The sequence below is a fragment of the Eretmochelys imbricata genome, chromosome 3 (assembly GCF_965152235.1).
Source record: "Eretmochelys imbricata isolate rEreImb1 chromosome 3, rEreImb1.hap1, whole genome shotgun sequence".
Classification (NCBI taxonomy): Eukaryota; Metazoa; Chordata; order Testudines; family Cheloniidae; genus Eretmochelys; species Eretmochelys imbricata.
Window position 1 is genome coordinate 80,552,559 of NC_135574.1, and position 21,585 is coordinate 80,574,143.

At 41.3% G+C, this 21,585-nt stretch overlaps 1 protein-coding gene across 2 annotated transcripts in view; it reads right to left on the reverse strand.

The window, feature by feature from the left end:
- Nucleotides 1–310: 310 nt before the first annotated feature.
- Nucleotides 311–21,585, reverse strand: part of POPDC1 (popeye domain cAMP effector 1) — a 57,745-nt gene continuing 36,470 nt past the window's right edge. The window contains exons 7-10 of one of the 2 annotated variants that reach the window (XM_077812873.1): nucleotides 18,425–18,592; nucleotides 9,256–9,397; nucleotides 5,429–5,531; nucleotides 311–2,298 (exon numbers count right to left, since the gene is read on the reverse strand). In XM_077812873.1, the coding sequence (XP_077668999.1) occupies nucleotides 5,464–5,531; nucleotides 9,256–9,397; nucleotides 18,425–18,592 (378 nt within the window). In that variant the 3' untranslated portion in view covers nucleotides 311–2,298; nucleotides 5,429–5,463. The remainder of the gene's footprint in view (nucleotides 2,299–5,428; nucleotides 5,532–9,255; nucleotides 9,398–18,424; nucleotides 18,593–21,585) is intronic. The other variant, XM_077812872.1, reaches the window with a different exon arrangement.

Here is a 21,585-nt window from a genome sequence, read left to right on the forward strand (position 1 = left end):
AAGGGTGAATTTGTGTTTGAGACTGGCTGTATTTTAAGCTAAGAACTTCAAAGTTCTGGATTTATGATCTTCACAGTACGCTGTAATATTTCTGGGATCATCCATATTCATTTTTGGTGCACCATCCCTGCTATAATTAAAGAGTCTCTAGCAGCATTTCCACTCAAACTCTTCTCTGAAAACTTCTTATAAAAGTTCATGCTAGACAAACTTTCTTAGTAAATTCTACACACCAAAATAACCCAATCCCACACCCAATCCTCCGCATTTAGTATAAGTGCAAAAATTTAGGAGTTACAAATTTCAAATGCTCCTTTAATTCAAACATTTTTATTGTTTAGAAAATAAATGTTGCGGACTTGTCCCTAACATATCAAGTCCTCTGGCTATCTACAGTATTTTCTTTTAAAAAGGTCATGCTGTACAGTTATTTGACAATCAGCTACTATAAATGTGGCATAACCTTTTTCATGTCTTTAAGTTTGTCTTAAATGCTGATAATGCTAGTACCACACAACACTCATTGAACTTATACCTAGCCACGGTGATTTTATCAGATCTGTATCTTTATAACCGGTTTAAGTACTTATACAAGAGATGGCAATGGATCCAAAAGGAGCTCTTATTGTCTACAAAGTAAATAAAGGTTTTTACAAAACTCAGTGAATTTATACGGTAAATTACCTCCGCTCCAAAAGGGGCCAGCGTGATCTACTGCATATATGTGAGATGTAAAATGTATTTAACATATATTTACATAAACTGGTAACTATGGCTCACCTCAATGAGAATTTTTAATATGCAAAAAACAAGCCACAAGACACATTGAAGTAACATTAAAAATTAAATTTAAAGCCACAAAAACAAGTGTTGTGCTTTGGCATTGCAAGAGCTTCAGAACAGTGTAAAAACAGATTATATACCATAGGCACAGGCTGATTCAAGGACACTCTTAGGCTTAGCTTCACTGGCAATACTAGGACGATGATCACAGTAAAAAGATCAGAGTGAGTTTAAGCCAGACTCCCACTGTTATCCACAATCTCATTATTTGTCATATTCTAGTCTCCACATTCTGTCATCTTAAATTGTTACATAGACTGTTGTATCTGCCATTACGTTCTTTGACAATGAATACAGTTTATTATTGTGATAAATACATTGATGTTATTTAGGCATGTACACACAAACTGGAGGTGGAGCTGGTAGCACCACCTATTATTAAGGCTGCCCAACACTTCCCATTATGAAGGGCCCTTTTTTGAACTACTTATAATTTTGCCAAATCATAACTGTTTGGGCTGAAATTTTCCATACTGGGTGTCTCCCTCAGGAGAACTTTTTTGGAAAACTTTAGCCAAAACGGAGCAACTATTTCCAAGAACAAAACTAGGGAAAAATACATTATTTTGGCCACGTTTAAAAATTCTGGTGATTTTTTTTTTTAAAGATGCTTTAGAACCCCCATGCATTAGAGCGGAGACTTGAAATTTGGCAGAAGGATGGCCTTTGTGTCAAATCTATACATTTTGCCAAATCCTTGTGGAAAATAGAATGTGATCATGTAATTAAAAATTGCATCATAATGCATACACATAAGGGGGCCAAATATAGGTTGCATGGGAAACTTAATTCTGGCTTTTCCTAACTTTTGAGTACTTGACTGTGCAACTTTAATGTTCTTTTTAAATTGTTTTGTGTGTGTAAAATATAAACACACACTTTCATGCACACACAAAAAATGTATTAACTTCATTTTGAAATTGCAATATTAATAACTATGGTGTTCGGTACAAATGATATTGGGTCAAATTTTCCAAACATTCCCATTCACTTTCACTGGGACTTAGGCTCGTAAGTGGCTTAGAAAAATGGGACTTGGGTGATTTTAAAAGTGGTCCTCAACAAGCAAATAAAATTTCAGACTAGTCTGTTGCTTAAAATTGAATTCAACTAGGCAGAGAGCTAAAGTAAAAATACAACCATTCAAAAATCATGGCCAATAAGTAAAAATACAATGTCTTTTTAATTTTTTTTTTAAAGGAGAATAAATAAAACTTGGCATCTTTATCTAGAAGCCACTAACACAGGTATATTGTGGTTTAATTCTCTGAAAGTAAAGGTGCTGATAGTTTTCAGAATCTCATCAAAATAAGCTTCTTGCTTTTGCCATGTCTACTCAAGGCAGTCACTGAACTTCAGGCTTAACAGCAGATGGTAGTTCAAAGACATCATCTTCACCACTTTCTTCTATCGGTTTCATTTTTGCTGAAGCTCTCATATAGGGAGATGTCCGGCCTGCCACAATTTCAAAGAGAAGAAAAAGTTAAACTGAAGAATACACCCCCGCCATGATATAGACTTATTTGTGATAAGGACACAGCAAATCTGATGATTCTCCCAAAGGTGAAAAATTTATATTTTCCGGGTGAAAGTCAATTAATTTGACATCTGTACTATAGCATCAGGAAATCATAAAATGCCAGGTAAAGGGGATAGGAATCAATCTTTTAGGGCCAAATGCTACTGTCCATACTCAAGAAAAACTCCTTGTGTGTCAATGGGAGTTTTCTGCACTTCTTACTCAGGGAATTGTGTTCCCGATAGGTATTTTTCTTATTGCTGTATTCATGCACGAATTGGCCCAAAGAAATAGAAGGAGGACTTAAGCACAAAAGGTATCTCTGAGTACTTGCCTCAGGATACGCAGTCATGACAAAATTCTTAAGTTTACTCTGGCAGATCTCAGCCAGAGTAACTGATCAAAGCTCCACTGCCTCATAAGCAACAACATGGGATAAAACATACTGAGGGGTAAGATACAAATCCCACTGCATAAACAATATAATGAAAAACAAGTATGTTATATTAACAACAAAATGTAGGACTAAATAATATGCACCATATAGCTAATGACTGAAATTGGTTCACTGCTCTAGCAGTAGGTGGTAGCCTTCAGGCAAAGCAGCAAATGTATAAAACCCTCTAAAGCAGAGCACACAAAAGCACACACTCAGTTGGAAGTTAATGGGCATTTTGCCTGAGAATGGACTTCAAGATTTGAATCTATAGGAGTACATACTGTGGAGGGGGATTTAGTTTCATAACTCTCATCTGACAGGTAAATCTATGTCCTCCAATCTGAAAATTGTATTTAACTCCCTGTCTTCTCTCAATTCCCTAAGAGTTCAGCAGTCCTTCATTCACAACTGCTGCAGGCTTTGGACTGGCACAGTTTATAAACAGCCTGCATATGATGACTGAAAACCGTATGAAAAAACTTTAAAATGTTAAAATATTATCCTAGAAGAAAAACAGTAGAAGAAACACACTATATATGCAGATAAGAAAAACATTTCCCTTCAAGAATCTTTGCAGTCATAACATATGGTTAGTAAACTGACACTTATTACATAAAACTACTTAAACTTCAATCCATCCACTATGCAATAATTAATAAATGTTTTATTTTTATTACCATGGCACCTACGAGCCCTAGTCATGGACCAAGGCCCCATGGTGCTTTGTGCTGTACAAAGACAGAAGAGAAAGATGGTCTCTGTCCCGGGGAGCTTACAATTCAAGTATATGCTTTCCATTACTGGGATCAGATTTAAAAAATTACACTCATGCAAACACTGGAAGGCATTAATCAATGCTTTTAGACCACCACATGTAGTAAATGTATTATGCAGTACTTTCTGCCCCCCCCAGTATTTACAAACTACTTTAATTACTCAGCTGGCTTTATACAGAGATTATTACGTATATTATTAAATACAGGATTACAAAGGCCTTGCTTTCAGATACTTAATTTTGTGAGTAAAAATTGCAAGTGCAGGTTAGGCCACTTAGGGGTATAGCTACACTGCAATGAAAACCCCGCAGCAGTGGGTCTCCAAGCCCAGCTCCACTGACACGGACTTGCACTCTGGGGCTAAAAATAGCAGTATAGACATTATTGCTCAGGCTGCAGCCTAGGCTCTGAGACCCTCCCTCCTTGCTGGGCTTCAGAGCCCGGGCTCCAGCCCAAGTGAAAACATCTACACGGCTAGGTTAAGCCCTGTAGCGTGACCCTGAGAGTCAGTTGACCTGGGCTCTGAGACACGCTGCCATGGGTGGTAGTTTTGTTCAGTGTAGACATACCCTCAGATGTTTAAATCTGAGATTTGTGGGTGAAGTTATGGATTTAGATATCTAAGTGACCTAAATAGCGGGCACAAATTACATCCATAAAAATGGAGGCCTGAAAATTTAAAACTAAAGTTTCAATTTCTTTTTTAGATGTCACTAGTAGTTAATAATTTTGAGGGTGATATGAGCAAAGATTATTTTCCTTTATTCAGAAAAGCCCATGTCTCTCCATAGTAGGCAGAAGCATGGTGGCACAAGCCTGCTGAACAGAGTTGGCAGTCTGCTCTCATACTGTAAATTTCTTCTGCACCACAGAAGTAGACTTTCGAAAGTGCCAGAGGGTGCTTGACCCCCGGCTCTGTCCCAGGCCCACCCCACTTCTTCCCCCAAGGCCCCACCCGCCCCACCCAGTTCTGTCTCCTCCCCAGAGTGCACCACATCCTCGCTCCTGCCCCCTCTCCCCCTCAGCTTCCTGCACGCTGTAAAACAGTTGATTGTGGTGGGTGGGAGGCACAGAGAGAGAGGAGAAGATGCTGATCGGTAGGGCCCGCCTGAGGGCGGGAGGGCAGCTGCTGGAGGGTGCTCAGCACCCACCATTTTTCCCCCCCATGGGTGCTCCAGCCCCGGAGCACCCATGGAGTCAGGGCCAATGTTCTGCACCAATGTCATGCCCTTGCTTCCTCCAAATGCTGAAGAGTCATCTGGGCATGCCTCTATCCTTTGTAAGGAGAACATACAAAAGCCTGAATCAGCCTCAAACCTGGGCCTCCAATACAATAGTCTATTGCACTGTCTCCAGTTCCTAAGTTCAAATGCCTATAAAAAAACGGTATTTCCTGTGAAACCCAATCCTGCTTTTAACCACAAGCTGGGTATAACATTGAACATACTGAGTAACACCCAATGAAAGCGTTACTGAAAAAAATCCTCATACTACCTTCCTCCTTAGCTTAGGCCTTAGAGGGTTGCAAATACAGAATTTGTAGAGACCAGCAACACTACTGAGTGAGCTAAACCAGATACTATTTTTTTTTTTTTTTTAAAAAGAGACTAAGTCACCTTGCATGTTTATTACTGTTACTCATTAGGCTTATTTTGTAGCAATAACATTGAAACACCATCAAAGATAAAATTAGCTGAAATTATTTGTCTGCTCCAACTCATTCTTTCCCCCACTTACTTATGTTTTTAAAAAAGTTACTTCACAGTTTCATTTCTAATAAGTTGTGCACAGATGCATTGTGTATTTCAAGTACAAGTACCAATCTGGCATAAGCAAACTTCATTTTAATACCTTTTTTGAGGATGTTGGGTTAATATGTGATGTTATCAACAGAAAACATCATGCTGCAAACGACCCGCTCCATAAGTATTATAGAACTCTTGTTGGTTATTTCCTTAATATAAAAGCAGAGTGTTAGTTTTTTGTTTTTAGTTATTTAAACTTAAAACACAGTTTATTAGTACGTGAGTAGATATTCTTGCTTAATAGAACCAGTTTTCCCTCTTTCTGTTATAAAACTTTGATAAAGTCTTTATATGGATTTCTTTTTAGAAATGTATTAGAGAATTTATATTTTTGGAGCACAGCAGCAAAGTCATAACTTAAAAAAAAATTCTTTCAACTCATTCAAAAGATGAAGTTCTAGTTTTTACAAGTATTCCAGTAAGTACATGAAACTTAGGAGAGTAGGATTTTTCTACATTGTAGTAGCAAAAAATAATCAGACCTTTTTACTGGGAAGCTTTTGTCTACAAAAGAACTGGTCACATAGAAGGATATATTTTATGCAGAGCCTTATCCAGATAAGCTCCCTTTTATTGTTTTCTCCTATGGCAGAAGACACTTGCTTTTTGCTTGTTGCCCTTCTCTAAATAATCTACTGTGGGTTTTACTGCTGTTTTGTTTTTACTAAAAAAAAAAACAAAAAACAAAACAAAAACGTACATTGGTTTATGCTCTACGCTGCAGCTGGAAGGGGAACTCAATATTGGTACATTTATGCCACAATTAGAGGCATACTGGCATGCATCACTGGACAAGTCTGAAAAGCAATTATTGAATATGCTGCACCTACGGGTGCGACAGGGCTACCTGAAACATAAAAGTGGAAAGCTAGAAGTCCACCTTTTTGTTCAGATTGCTTTTGGGACCCGAGAGAAAGAGAGCCCTGGCTAAATCTTCTTCTCAATACCTACATTCAGGCAATGCTAATTTGTGACAGTGGAACTGTGTCATATAGACAGTGTTATATAGGGGTAAGAGACTACCCAGCCGTCTAGGCAAAGAATTTAATTCCATAGAAGCACGGCATATCATTGAGACAGCTAATCCCCTTCTATCAGTTTTGGAAGCTTAGACACTTTATTAACTAACACAAAGAAATCTTGTTGAGAGAAACAAAGAGATGGAATAATAGGAATACAATAGCGAAGAGGACTTTACCAAGTATTATTAAACTCAGGTTTATCTTAAATGGGGATTAATATTATCTCTGAAAATTGTAAGCCTTTAGATAATGTTGAAATACTGGAGTAAACACTCTGAAGCTGTTAGCTAGAAGTTAGGTTCTCTTCCAAACTGCCCATGACAGTCTCCGAATTGCACAAATATAATCATTCAGTTTCCTACATAGGAAAGAGAGGAAGTTGTATGCGGGAGAGCTCAGAATTAATGTCCCCCAAAACCCTGCCTTGCTGGAAAAAAGATCATAGGAAAATTAAGAAAAATCAAATCTGATCTGCCGCTAACCCCCTAAAACTACATCCTGTCAGTCACCCCCTAACAATCAGGGTGGAACACTCCTAGGGCTTGTGCTCCTATAACTGTGATGACAATATATCATTGGTAAAAAGTAGAAAGAAAAGGACTCCCCAAATCTGGAGGCTTGGAGAAGAATTGTAAGGGAGACAGTGGAGAATGGATAATTAAAGTGGTGCCTTAAGGTTTAATAAAAATGGTTAAGTCATCTGTTTTTTTTCATATTAGAAAGAGAAATTTGGTATTGGTGGACCACTGACAAGTTCTTATGTATTAAGGTCCTAACAGCTAAACAGTGAGATCGCGAGAGCCACCATAGTTAATTCTGTATGACCCAGTTAAACTAAGAGCTTGTGCCAGCTCGGTTAGGCACATTTTTTTTTCTTCCAATATCTGATTTCAGGTTAAAATGATTACTAAAGCTTATTTAAGTTAAGTGGGAGACAAAAAGGAAAGTATTGACATGAACACATATGACCCAAGTACACTTGATAAACAATTTTGGGTGAATGTAAATATTGCAGGATGAGAGGAGCCTATTTTTCTAAGCAAAATTTGTTAGATTCTCTATGTTGAAAACAAGTAATATAATATGATCATGGAACCTGATGATTATAAGAAATTGTTTTTAAATAAAAAAAATCTGGATCTAAAATGAGTATTTGGAAAAAAATAAAGAAATTCTTGATGTGTGTGTGCGCGTGTGCCCGAGGAAGTGACCATCTAGTCTGGTGCCCACATAACTCAGGGATTTGGGCATGCCTGTGATAGTGAACGTGAAAGTAACCACACAGTTGTGGGCAAATCAGCATAACATAGTAAGACTGCGTGTCTTTAGAACACCTCCAATAAGCTTCCTATAGTTCTACATGCAACAGAGAAAAAAGCCAAACTAAATTGAGTTATTTAAAAAATTTCTATAAAGGTATAAGATCCTGATGCAAAAAACACAGAACCTGATCCTGGCTTTCCCCATTCCACCTACTTTGTGCTACTCTAGGGGTTCGGAGCAGGTGGAAAGACAGTTTAACTGCCTACTTGGAGATTTCCAATGTTGGCACAGTGCAGACATTTTTAGCTCTACGTCACATTCCTCCCGCCATACCCTTTATTGCCAGATAGAGAGGGAAGAGCATGTGCTCTGACAATTCCTGGAGAGTAAAATTATCAGTAGTATTTAAGCGCCTTAGGATACGTCTACACTACAAAAACCAAACAAAAACAAAAAAACAACCCACAACCCACCGGCAGCGAGACTCAGACCCTGGGTCAACTGACTCAGGCTTGCACTGTGAAGCAGTGTAAATGTTAATGCTCAAGCTAGAGCCCGGGATCCAAGACCCTCCCTTCCTGCTGGGCTTCAGTACCTGGGTTCCAGCCTTAACCTGAATGTCTGCATTGCTATTTTTAACCCAAGCCCACGTCAGTTGATCCGGGTTCCCAGGCTCACTGCCTTGGGTCTCTTTTTTCTGTGTAGATGAACCCTAGGAGACCTAGCCATGGACCAAGGCCCCCTTGTATTAAGCACTGGACAAACAGAGAACAAAAAGATGGTCCCTGACAATGACTCTTCATAGGTATTACCAGCCAGCACAATGTAGGACAGCTCTGAGGCTGCTCTAAATTGCACTATGAGCCAAACCAGCCCCAGCATCAAAGAGCTTGTAAAGGTAACATAAAACCACCATTGCCGACCCTGCACCAAGCGCTCTCCAGTGCGGCTTAGATGCAGCTATAGCAGTGGTTCTCAAACTTTTATACTGGTGACCCCTTTAACATAGCAAGCCTTTGAGTGTGACCCCCCCCCCATAAATTAAAAACCACGTTTTTTATATATTTAACGCCATTATAAATGCTGGATGCAAAGTGGGGTTTGGGGTGGAGGCTGAAAGCTCACGACCCCCCACGTAATAACCTCGTGACTCCCTGAGGGGTCCCAACCCCCTGTTTGAGAACCCCTGAGCTATAGGCTATAGCCCCTGTGTACACGATTCATGCATTATTTTTTATACTGAATACAATTACTGAAACTTTCAGTGTTATTTATACATGTGATATGCCTCCCTTTCTCAAATATATCTGTTTGAATATTATTGATCTCAGACATTATAATATAGATCATTATTTCTAGTATTAGTAACACTCCCTAATTTTTAAATTAAGTAGATTCGGCTGCCATCCAAAGCCACTATACAATGTCTCAACTTCCCTACAGCTTAATACAAAAGCTCCTTTTATTTACAGCAACACACAAATGGCCCAAATCTTGCTCCCACTGAAGTCAATAGAAGTTCTGCAGTTGTCCTTAATGGGCCACAGGGCTGGGCCCAAGATTTGCTTCACTTTTTTGGAGGACTCACGAAGAGAGGAAGCAGTGGAAGACCCACGAAGAAACTGCTGCAAGCCATCTTCACTGTCACTGGAACTAGCCATGCTGTTTCTCATCTGCATCACAGAAAGCTGTGAGCAAAGGCTGGGTTGCTGCTCCATTTTTTTGGAAGTCTGAAATAAAGAGGTTTTAATATATTACAGCTACACTTTAGAGAAACAAAAGCAAATCTTCCTCCATCCTAGGATCTTTGGGCTAAAGTATGGCTATTAACGTCAGAGGTGAGCTCCTATGCATTAGTGACTATGGGCATTCCATGCAAGTGAGACTGAAGAAAGCATAACGATTCTCCAATGAGAGAAGTGAGCTCGATTCATTGCTCCAGAGGCAAAATGGGGAGTGAGCTTGGAAGAGACACTCACCATGCTTTTAAAAACCATGGAAATAAGACGTTAAAGAGAGAAGTATCCTGCATTCACTCATCTGCCCACACCGTTGTGAACACCACACTCTAACACCTCATTAAGATTTCAGTTCCATCTCCAACAGATAACAAAGTCAGCCAGTACCCCTACTTTATCCAACACCAAACCTTAACAACCACTTCATACACTCTCGTGGCTAGCTAAGCACATCGGACTGTCACACACTGCAAATATTTGGAAAGAGAATCCATTCTGCCTCACAGTGCCACTTTGAGAACCATGAGAAAGTCAAGAGAGACAAACTTGATCTATAAATGTATCCAGCATCCACACTGCATTTTCAGTCTTAATGTGTATGCATGGTGTTTGTGGTCACTAGTGACATAAACCTGTGTGAGGGAAGGCTAAAGTAGTCTCTGGGTTTCTCATTATCAGGATGGCACTACAGGGCAGAATTATTATGTAAGCCACCATGACCCTAGATGTGCATGTGAATACTTTCATATACTCTGGGGGTTTTTTATAAAGCAGTACTGTGAGTTGGAATTTCCTGGCTGACATTTGCATTTGAGGCTACTGAAGTCTTCCCACTCCTCCCCCATCCCGCCACCTCTTGGTAGATATAAAGGATACATTCATTCAACCTTAACTCCTGGATAATCAACTGCTGCACTTGGGAATATATTCTACAAGTGTTATAATCTAGCTTTGGGGTTTACTGAATACAGATGAAGTGTATGATTCCAAGACCTTCACTTGCTTTGGAGTACTCCTCTTGAGAAGGCTTTGGACTATGAAGTTTATATGAAAATAATCATACTCGATCATCTTTTAAATGCTACTCTATGTCACAATGATATGTCAAGCGCACACGAGAGGTGATAATCAGTGACAAAGATGTAATGGGATGGCACTTTGTTCCATTGAACTTTAATATTTATGACTTTCTCATAAAAAAGGAGAATGAATCACCACTTTCTGCACAAACAACAAAGGCACCTTTGAGAGAGAACAGGAATTTATAAATGTGCATTGGGCAGCGAATCCCATCCAGGTTGACACACATACCTGTGGCTGTGTGTCATATCGAAAATGAAGGCAAACTACTCGACTGATCATTTTGTTTTACAGCCCTCAGAATGGCTTGCCTTCAAGGGGTCCAACTTTGAAAAGATTTTTTTTAAATCCCCCAAGCCATACATTTGGCTTTAAATTTTTTGCGAATGTAATACATGTTCATATCAGTTGCACTAAAAATGTAGTAGTAGCAGCAGCAGCTATAATAATCTTAAACAAAGTCATATTAGTATTTCACGGTCAAAAAAAGACAACAAAATTACACATAAATTCAAGTTTTTTAAAAATTCCCCTCTCTTTGGCAACAAATAAAACCTAATACACATTATCAATCTATCTGATTCTAATCTTCTGAAGCGACCTGGAAAAGAACAATTAAATAAGCATCCATTGTATTAAATTGAAGGCAGTAAGATATAACCTCCAAAATGGGTATTAACCAAAACACATTTACACTAAATCTTTTCTCTTCATACTAAATGCATATGTATTTAACATAGGTGTATTTGAACTAAGCAAGGCTCTTTTACCATTTTCAGCATAGCAGGTATAGGCGCAGAACTGGGAAAAAAAAAAAACACTCTAAACACTTATCTAGCCCTGTCTACAGTGCTGGGAGTCCAGTCAACACTCCATTCCCATCAGTCGCAAGGAGCATTTCAACAACAGACACTGCAGTGTGGGAACAGTGATGAGAGTGGTCCCAACACCATGGGAATCAGGAAGCCTAGGGGGAGGACGGAGAGCTCATTACTCCAAGGTACCCTACAAGAAATATTATTATTATTAAGGGGATGTAGAAAAGAGCAGAAAGGATGGGAGGAGGAAGTGAAATGGGAAGGAGGGGCAGAGAGAAAGGAAAGATGGTGGTCATGAAGAAAGACAAAAGAGGAGAGGAGGCAAATGAAATGGGTTGGGAAGAGAGGAAAATCAAGATGGGAAAAATCCATGTTACAAGAAAAGCTTATGGCCAAGGTTTTCTGAAGTGCCCAGTCGTTTTGGATACTCAGTTTTAGGGGTATCTGATACCTTAAGTAGCCTGTTTTTAGGAAGGCAAGTGCTCTGCAATTTTTGAAAATAGAGTCCCTTTGGAAGGGTCTCAAGTGGGGCACCCCAAAACTAGAGGCATCCAAAAATCACAGGTCAATTTTGAAAATTGTGTCCAAAGTCAAACAGGAGGCAGTAGTTCTGTCCCACGCAGAGCAGATTAAAGCAGTGAGAAGTATCAGAAGCAATAAGAACGCACTAATTCAAATGATCTAAGCTAGGGAAAAAAAACGAAGAATGGAAATATGAGACAAAGAGCAAGAAGAGATCTCTTAGCATTTAAATGCTTTTAGATTGTGTCTAGGTTTAAGATATTGGAGGGGATGGCCTGAACCTCAGATGAAGTGAAGCTCAAATCTTTCAGTAAATCCATCTTTCCCCTCTGATTTCTCCTGTAATTTGCAAATCCCATACAATGCAAATTCCAGTTATAGCTTCCTACCAGCCGTTTGTAGCTGGACTTCATTAGGGCCTAAGCAGCCAGGCTACAATAACCATCTCTTTGGACGTCTGTTTAAAATATCCCAATAGGAAGAGTAAGAGCCACTTGACTTCCAAACACTGGCTACACAACTTGGAGCAAATGGACACGTATTCCATTTTTTTTTATTTAAGAATTACTGATACTAAGACTTTGATCCTACAAGTCCTTGCATGATGTACAACAGGAAGCACAGGCCTGCTTCAAGTGAGGGCTGCAGTATGCGCAGTACCCTACTCCAAACAGAAGTCAGCCTCAAATTTCCATGCTCTGAAGAGTGCACAAGAGAAAATGGGATTGCCTGAGGGAACTTTGCATGCAAAGGAGACGCTCATCTATGCGTTCTCTTCTTAGGCCACACTCCAGATAGGCAAAAATCACTTGCTAACTGTGCAGCACCATCCTCATTATTGCAATACAGAGTTCCGCTGTGTGCTCCCTGTCCTGTTCCTCACTTTTTTTTACCTTGCTCTTATATGCCCAAAACACCAAACCTGTCCTTACAGGATCAGGCCTGTCTCTTATATTCTAGCTGACTTTTAGCAGCAGTTTGTATTCGTGCATTTATTGGCCAGGTATAATGTAGCAGGGGACAGTATAGGCAATGCTACATTGCCTTTAAAAAAAAAAAAAAAAAAAAGAGAGGACAATGTTGTTTCTCGAATGATTATTGCAGATCTGTCTGGAGGCAGAGAAGAAATCCAGTAGAATTACTGATGCTGAATTCCAGGGATGCTTTTGGAGTGAAATTTGTTCTATAATATGAGTGGCAATTAATTCATTTTGGATTATTTTCCACTAAGTTCAAAACTTTATTATAGCAGCTATAATATGACCTAGTTAGGAGATTTTTGATTAACAACCTTATAAGAAAGAATTTTGGGTTGATAAATCCAAGTGGATTAATATCATGAAGCCAGAGCTAAAGTAACTAACCCTAACCCTAAACCTACAAGTAGTTGGAAGTTGTATAAGTGGTGCAGAAGAAGTCCAATATTACTAGAGTAAATGTTTATCAAAACTCTGAAGCCACTACATAAACAATAAGACCCATAAGCACAACATAGCTCCTCTATCCAAACAATGCAAAGCCATGTAAGGAGACACAATGAAAGTAACACAAGGTTACGTATAGATTTGTCCTCACATAATACCTGAATCAAGACTTGTCTCCAAAAAGTCTAACAGTTGAAGTCAGAGATGGTAAAGTCCCCCTAGTCACCTAGTCCAGCTTCCTCCCAATTAAAAGATATACATAACCTTTTTTCATATAGCTAGGGTCCTACCAAATTCATAGTCCATTTCAGTTAATTTCATGGTCATAGGATTTAAAAAACTATAAACAGTTCATGATTTTGGCTATTTAAATTTGAAATGTCACAGTGTTGTAATTGTAGGGGTCCTGACCCAAAAAGGAGTTGTGGGGTGGGCGGCACAAGGTTATTGTGGGGGGAGGGGGGTTTGCGGTACTGCTACCCTTACTTCTGCGCTGCTGCTGGCAACAGTGCTGCCTTCAGAGCTTGGCAGCTGGAGAGTGGTGGCTGCTGGCCAGAAGCTCTGCTCTGAAGGCAGAGCCACCACCAGCAACGCAGAAGGGTGCCATGATATGGTACAAGGTAAGAGACCCAGGGCCCCGTCTCTGCTGGTCAAAAATCACTCATTATTTATCCACAGTGAAACAGTTTCAACAGGAGGGACGAGGAGAGCCCCACATCAGACTATCCCATACCCTAGTGGTTAGAGGCCCCTGTTCACATCCTTTCTCCCCCTGTGGAAGAGAGGCGGGGGAACTGAACTAGTGTCTCTCACATCCCAGGTGAGGGCTCTAACCACTGGGCTAAAAGTTATAAAGGTGGGCTTCACCATCACCTCCTCCTTCTCTGACTGTTTACTGTGGAGTAAGGGAGGCCCCTAACTCATTCCCAAAGACAGACTGTAGGCACCTAAGCCACTTGACGCCAGGAAGCTGGTTTCCATTCATGGATTGCTAAGCAGAGCTAGGTGCCTCCCTGGAGCCCGGACCACCTGTCTTTGGGAGGGGGTGGAGCTTAGCACACTCCCTTCTCGTTGGCACCTCCTACTAGTTAGCTTAGGTGGCTCTCCACCTAGCATGCTGGCTTTCTTAGACACCCATCTCTCCCTATTTATTCCTAGGGAGCCTAAGCACCTAACTCAGGCATTGAGGAGTGCACTGTTCCTGGATTTTCTAGGAGCCGTGAAACTCAGCCTTGCAACATTTGTTGATCCCACCCTGTGAATTTAGTTGGTGATTTGAGTCCTTTTCTTATCTGACAGGTATCCACATCATTAACATCGCACCCTGACAGCGGGCATTCCTTGGTGCCGTTACCTGCATTATCAGAGACACCAAGGTTAAATGAAAAGAAGAGACGATGCTGTCTTCTCGTTCCTGGAGGTTTCCCTACCAGCTGAAGGCAGAGGCACTTTGGCTGAGTAAAACAAAGAAGCTTTACTGCCTATGTTGTGCAGATCACCCTAATAATTAATTCTCTGCTTGATGTTTGCATCCTGCAATTGCTGACAATCATCATATTCCTCCTTCATAATCAATGGCAAACAGTGGTTTGACCCCAGCAAGTGATTTCTTGCCTGGAAATTTGCAGCTTCTTTTCATTGAAGAATCTGCCAGCCTGCTGAGAGCAGCAACTAAGAGAGTAAGGAGGATTCCTGTCTCACACTGGTATTACACCGGTATATCTCCACTGACTTCAATGAGGCTGCTCTTGATTTACACTGGTGTAACTGAGATAAGAGTCAGTCCCGTATCTGATGTTTAATCGTTGGAAGAAGAACCTATACCTACAACACAAGAGAGTTCGCTTCTGCTGTGGAGATGGCAATCAAATTATAACAATGATCACTTCCTGACCTATCAGCTACTTGGCTAGAAATATTTATATCAGTCATGGGTTCAGATTCTAAGGCCTGGTCTACACTGCAAAGTTGGTCAACGTAAGCTGCCTCAGACTGACCTAGTTGTGCATGTGTCTACACTTAAATTTGTCTCCCACCCAGGTAAATGCCCTGTTATGGTGACATAGTAACACCACCTCCCTGAGCAGCGTTAAGCCAGGGTTGATGTACTGAGGTTGATGCAGCACATGTGTAGACACTGTGTTACTTATGTCAACTCTAACAGTCCTCCAGCAGCTGTTCCACAATACCAGACACTAACCATTTTGGTCACCATTGTGAACTCCACTGCCCAAGGTCACAGGAGATCAAGGAGATCCTGCAAGCCAGTGCTGCATCAGACCATGAGCAAAGGGCCTGGAGGGTGAACACCGCACACAGCGTAGCCCGCCACACTCTGCCCCCAGCCCTCCTGCTTCCACTCAGCACGGCTCCAGTCTCCTGGAGTAGTCCCAGCTTGGGCTGTGCCACCTGCCCTCCCGGTACTCTGGGGATGGGGTGGGGGGCTGTGGCCACGCTGCCTGCTCTGGGGCTGGGAGCACTAGCCTGCGTAGGGGTGGGGGCCAGCAGCTGCGGGGGTTGGGGGGGGGCGCCTTAGGAGGAAGGGGCAGGGCTGGGGGCTAACCTCCCCCAGCCAGCGGTTCATGCGCTGCCCATGGGCCCAGGAGGCCAAGTAGGAAAGGGAGAAGGAGATACACAGAATAGAATGGGGCTTCCCCGGCAGCAAACACAGATGCTGCAGACCCTTGTGGACCTACAGGTTCAACAATCACAGTGTTGCCTCCCTTTGCAGTCCATGCAGAACTCCACTGCAGCACCTCCCTTCCCCCTTTACCCCCAACATTCTATGTGGCATCAGGGGCTACATCCCTACCCCTACCACTGCACCCCGGGGGACATTAAGGGCAACTACAGCTTCACATACAGCAACGGTCGCTTTCACAGGTTAGCATACGTAGGTAAGATGGACATGAATTTTCTTTCACTTGGTTAATAAATGAATGGAACAGAACTTAAAGTTTTTAATGTATTTCCTTTTAAATTGAACAGATTTTTCTTTGCAGTGGTTTTGTTAATGAATAAAATTCTATTTGGAAAATAATTCGTTATTAGCTCACAACATATGCTGCAGAGTGCCTAGCAGTTCTAATAGCACCTGCTTACTTGTTACTGTACAGTGTGACAACTCATAGGATCAGTGACATGGTGTAATAACCATAGATGTACAGCAAGCACCACAAAATGAATAGGTGCACTGACAATGTTATATTCATAGGTGTGAACCAACACCACACAATTCCTAACAGGTCCAAAACAGCAAGGCCAGGTTGAGCACAGTACACCATAATGCATTCCTGTGGCTCACTGCTGAAGTTCTCTTCCAAAGCCTCCCTGAGCAGTATAGCTCCATGTTGAGCTCTTCTAACAGCCCTTATGTCTGTCTGTTCAAACTCAGCAGAAAGCCATTCCACCTCTGCCCTGCACTTCGAGACGGCAGCTTTCCCCCCTCAGCTTCACAGTTATGATGCAGGACATAGCAGGCAGCTGTAACCATTGGGATGTTTTTTCCCATTGAGATCCAATCTTGTAAGCAAACACTGCCAGCATCCCTTCACTCTACCAAAAGCACATTCAACTGTCATTCTGCATCTGCTGAGCCGGTAGTTGAATCTTTCCTTCGTGCTGTTGAGGTGTCTGGCTTCATGAGCCAGTGGCGCAAGGGTCATTTCAACATCATTTCAGTGATGATCTGCCACTTGGGAAAGGAAGTTCCAGCTTGTAGTTTTCTGAACAGTCATGTGTTCTTAAAGATGAGAGCGTTATGCACTTTCCCTGACCAGCCAGCACTGATGTCGGTGAAGTGTCCCTGGTGATCGACCAATGCTTGCATAACCATTGAGAAGTAGCCCTTTTTGTTGATGTATTCTGTGGCAATGTGATCTGGTGGCAAAATAGGGATATGGGTGCTGTCTGTTGCTCCACAGAAGTTTGGAAACCCCATTGCTGCAAAACCATCTACTATGTCCAGCACGCCAGAGTCACAGTCCTGCATAGCAGGACATGAATAATGGTCCTGCATACAACAAAGGTTGCCACAGTGGATTTTCCAACTCCAAAATTGTTTCCCATTGGATGGCACTAATATGGCACTGAAAGTTTCCAAAGTACTATTGTCACTTGCTTCTCCACTGTCAAGGCAGCTCTCATCCCAGTGTCCCTGTACTGGAGGGCTGGGTGAGCTCAGCACACAGATCCAGGAATGTGGCTTTGTGCATCCAAAAGTTCTGCAACCACCACTCGTCACCCCAGGCCTCCATTATGATGCGATTCCCAGTCAGGCTTGTTTCTTGGGGCCAGAAATGGCGCTCCACCATCTGCAGCTGCTCCATGAATACCAGTAACCACCTTGACCTGGCTCTTGTTATGGCCCACAGCTACCTGTCCTCCAAGAAATAGTCCTGATCCCCACAGATCAGTGGGTTCTTCTTACGGCTTTGCAAGTACTAGAGGATCGTGCGTCCTGTGCTTGCAACACTTATGACAATAGGGCAGAGCTGTGTAGGCTCCATGCTTTATCAGAGATGGCAGACAGAGAGGAGGACTGTGCAGTTTTGTGAGATTTTTAAATATGGCATGAAAATTATGGGATATAGATGACATTATGGGATGGAGACAGTTGCATGCTGAGAAGTTGACCCCTTGCGCCCAGTCACACTGATGATTTGTTTCTGCCCCACCATTCATTGCCAAAACTTCCCAAAAGACAGCGCGTTGGATGGTGACAGGTTACACACTGGGATCCCTACCCATGGTGCACCACACTGTGCATCAACACAAGCACTCCTGAGGAGTATGCACAGCACCACGGCAAAGCGCCAAGCATGCATGTAAGCGATATACTAACTGCATCAGCTTTATGCCAATGTAACTTGTGTCGGTGAAAGTTTGTGGTGCAGACTTGGGCCTTAACTACACCTCTTTTCTTTTGAGCACTGACCTAACATTGATGAGCACCTTTACCATCCAAAACACCCAAATATTTTGCATTAAGCACATTTTTGATACACAAAAAACAATTCCGTCGAGAGAGAGAGAGAATTTAATGGAATGTGTGTGAGAGAGAGAGAGAGAGAATTTAATGGAATATATGAGCAGGATTAAGAGGATAAAATTAACCTGTCTTTATAGCATCTAACAATATAACACAGGGAGGGGAACCCTCCCTCAAAACTCACCTTATCATTTAGTGTTGGATCATTCAATGAGTAGAGTTTGTTTGTAATATCTTTACCGATAAGATACCTAAATATTTCATAAAGGAATGGTTCAGATTCCAGAAAGTAAGTCAGTCGTTCCCTGGACCAGCACAGAAACTTACAGTTGTCATCTGCAGTAATGGTGACCTGAGAAAAACATATGTACAGAATTAACACAGATTTATGGTTTGAAAAACAGGTCACACCAGATTTTAATTTGGGGATGCAGCAAAAATAAACTAGTGCAGTCATGACTCAACCCGTGTATATCCCATAAGATACGTACCACCTACAAGTTTAAAGGCACCCAAGATGCTGCTGCTTATTTTTTTTAAATTCCATTTTTTAATAAGTGCAGTAAATGTTTTCAGCTGAGATTTTTTTTTTTTTCTCATTTTTCATTTGTTTAATGGACTGGCGGAAGTGTATGCCATGAGAATCCTTTTCTCGCCAAATAGAGCTGTCTCCATAAGTACAGTTAAGATCAGCATTTGTAATCCAGACATATATTTAGAAATAAAATATAAGGAACACACCTTTTAATTCCACTGCAATTCATTGGACATAAAACAATCAAATTAAATCCAGCGACCTTAATGCAATTCCCATCTAGTTACATGAGAGCTAAATTTGTCCTAGAAAGATTTTTGCAAGGATATTGTGGAAAAATCTCTTTACTCATGTGACTAGTCCCACTGATGTTCCAAGACTACTTATGTAAGTAGTTATTCATAGTTACTACGCGTTGACGCAGTTGGTATATGAAAAAAATATAATAATAATAATAATAATAATGTTTTGAAATCTCATACAAATTGTTACAGCTTGATTTGCTCTGTCATAAGCTACAACAAAATTAGTGACCTTTTCGTAAAGGCAAGCCTTCGACACCTGTACTAAACAATCCAAGCAATTAGTCATCAGTAGTACTGTTATGGAAGTTACAGAAAGGTTTACATCCCCTTTTCAGGAAGACAATTACAAACTTATTAATACTGGAGCAGGTCTCGCATTCTAGCCAGAAGAGGGCAGTGGCACACTAAAACCACTATAATCACAGTTCAGTACTGCTATAGCCATGTTTAAATCAAATCACTTATTTTACAAAAAAAGTAAACAATTAAAGGTAGGATTCATATAGTTACTTCTTTTCTAAGTTACTTGTAGCCTTTTTTCCTCCTTAAAATAAATTAAAGAAGGTATAAGTCTCAGAAGGTGAGGGAACACGGTTACATACTAGACACAGGTTTTAAGTGATACATTGTAGTCTCCGTTTTTTGTAATAGTTCTTAGAAGTACAGGTTTGGGAAGAGTATTTGTTCATCAGCACAGCCAGCGGATGGAGCACAAAAGGTTCTATAGATCATTTAAATATAAAGTCCTGCATGAACATTCCTGATGAGATTTTTTTATATAGGTCAGAGTGTGGAAATTAAAAACAAAACAAAAACCTAGAAAGTGAAGGTCATCCCATACTAGATAATAATTTTAAGGTAGGAGAAATTTGATGCTAAACTATTTCCCTTCAATAGCATTAATCCATGTCTGATCATCTTCTAAAGGAGAGATTACATGAAGAAGACTGCAAGTGTTCAGGATTCCTTTAGTGAATATATCTTCACAACCATCTCTCCTTGGCCTTATGCCGAGTTCTTGACTGGAACATATTATCCTAATCACTTAGATGCCATACCAACCCTGCCTCCCTTCCCGGCATGATGAGTGTCACAGTCCAGTAACTATTGCACAGTCAGTCATAGTTAAGAATAGTAACACTTTAAGGAACTAGCAAAACAGCTGGTACTGATTTTAGTATTTTGGGTAGAAAACCTTCCCTCCTTAATATTTTGTTATCTGCTGCACACCAGTATATAATGCTTTCAGCCATCTGTTCACCTTCCAGAGCTTCTAAAGCAACATAAGTTAAACCGAGAAAAAAGCCACTGTTATTCTGCATAAGAGTGTCTGCATGGGGAGTTATACCAGTAAAACCATACTGGTACAATTATACTGGTATAGTAATTCTGGGAAATTTCCCCAAGTAGACAAGACCCTTAGAAACCATGATCACTGCTACAGCATGCAGATAGAAAGATAAGGGATTTCTGAGACAACAGCATTGTTCTATAACATGGCAGAAAGGGCTTGATCCAACTCCAACTGAAGTTAATGAGTGTCTTTTCATTGACATTAATGGGAATCAGATCAAGCAATAGGATCAAGTCCTAAGAGATGTTAGAACCACACTGTTTTCCTTCAGAGTGCAAGGCCATCAACTACCAGTCACGTTAGTCTCTGTTGGTTTTACTCTGGATTCACACCAATGTAATGAGATCAGATTGTAAACTCTTTGGGGCAGGGATTGTCTTTGTGTTCTGCATTTGTACAGCGCCTAGTACAATGAGATCCTGGTCCATGACCAGGGCTCCTGGATGATACAATAATACAAATAATAGTGTCGCTCTATGTTATAGTATCAGATCAGCTAAACCTAAAAATGAGAACCCCTAAGATCACTCCCTGTCTCCAGTGTGGTACTCTATGGCATGTTATACTAGGCATCAACTCCTGCAGCCTCACCTATGTGATGCTCAGGGGTGAAAGTAATATAAAAGACATACAAGTACAGGGGCCTGGCTCTGAGCCCCCAGAAGGGGCGGGGCCTTGGGCAGAAGGGGCGTGGCTGGGGGGGGTCAGCCTCCCCCAAGCCAGCCCTTCCATGCAGACCACCCCGTGCTGCCTGGGGCTCTGGTGGCAATTTAAAGGGGCCGGGGCTCCCGCTGCTGCTGCGGTAGCGGCGGCAAGGAGCCCTGGGCCATTTTAAATCACCAGGCCCAGGGACAGGTGTCCCTTTTGCCCCCCCACCCATCGGCAGTCCTGGGAGGGGGTGCGGGGGGAGAAGAGGCAAAAGGGGCAGCGACGTTAAAGTGCGGTCAACTGTGTACGGGCTGGTACTGGCTGCCACTTCTTACTGGTATGCCGTACCAGCCCACTTTCACCTCTGGTGATGCTCCTGTTGAAGTCATTGGGAGTTTTGTCTGAATATAGACTAACTTTTGCTCTTAATCATAAGGACAATTTTTGTGTGCATGTGTTCAAAAAGGAGGCCTGCTCCTTAAAGACAACATCTCATATAATAA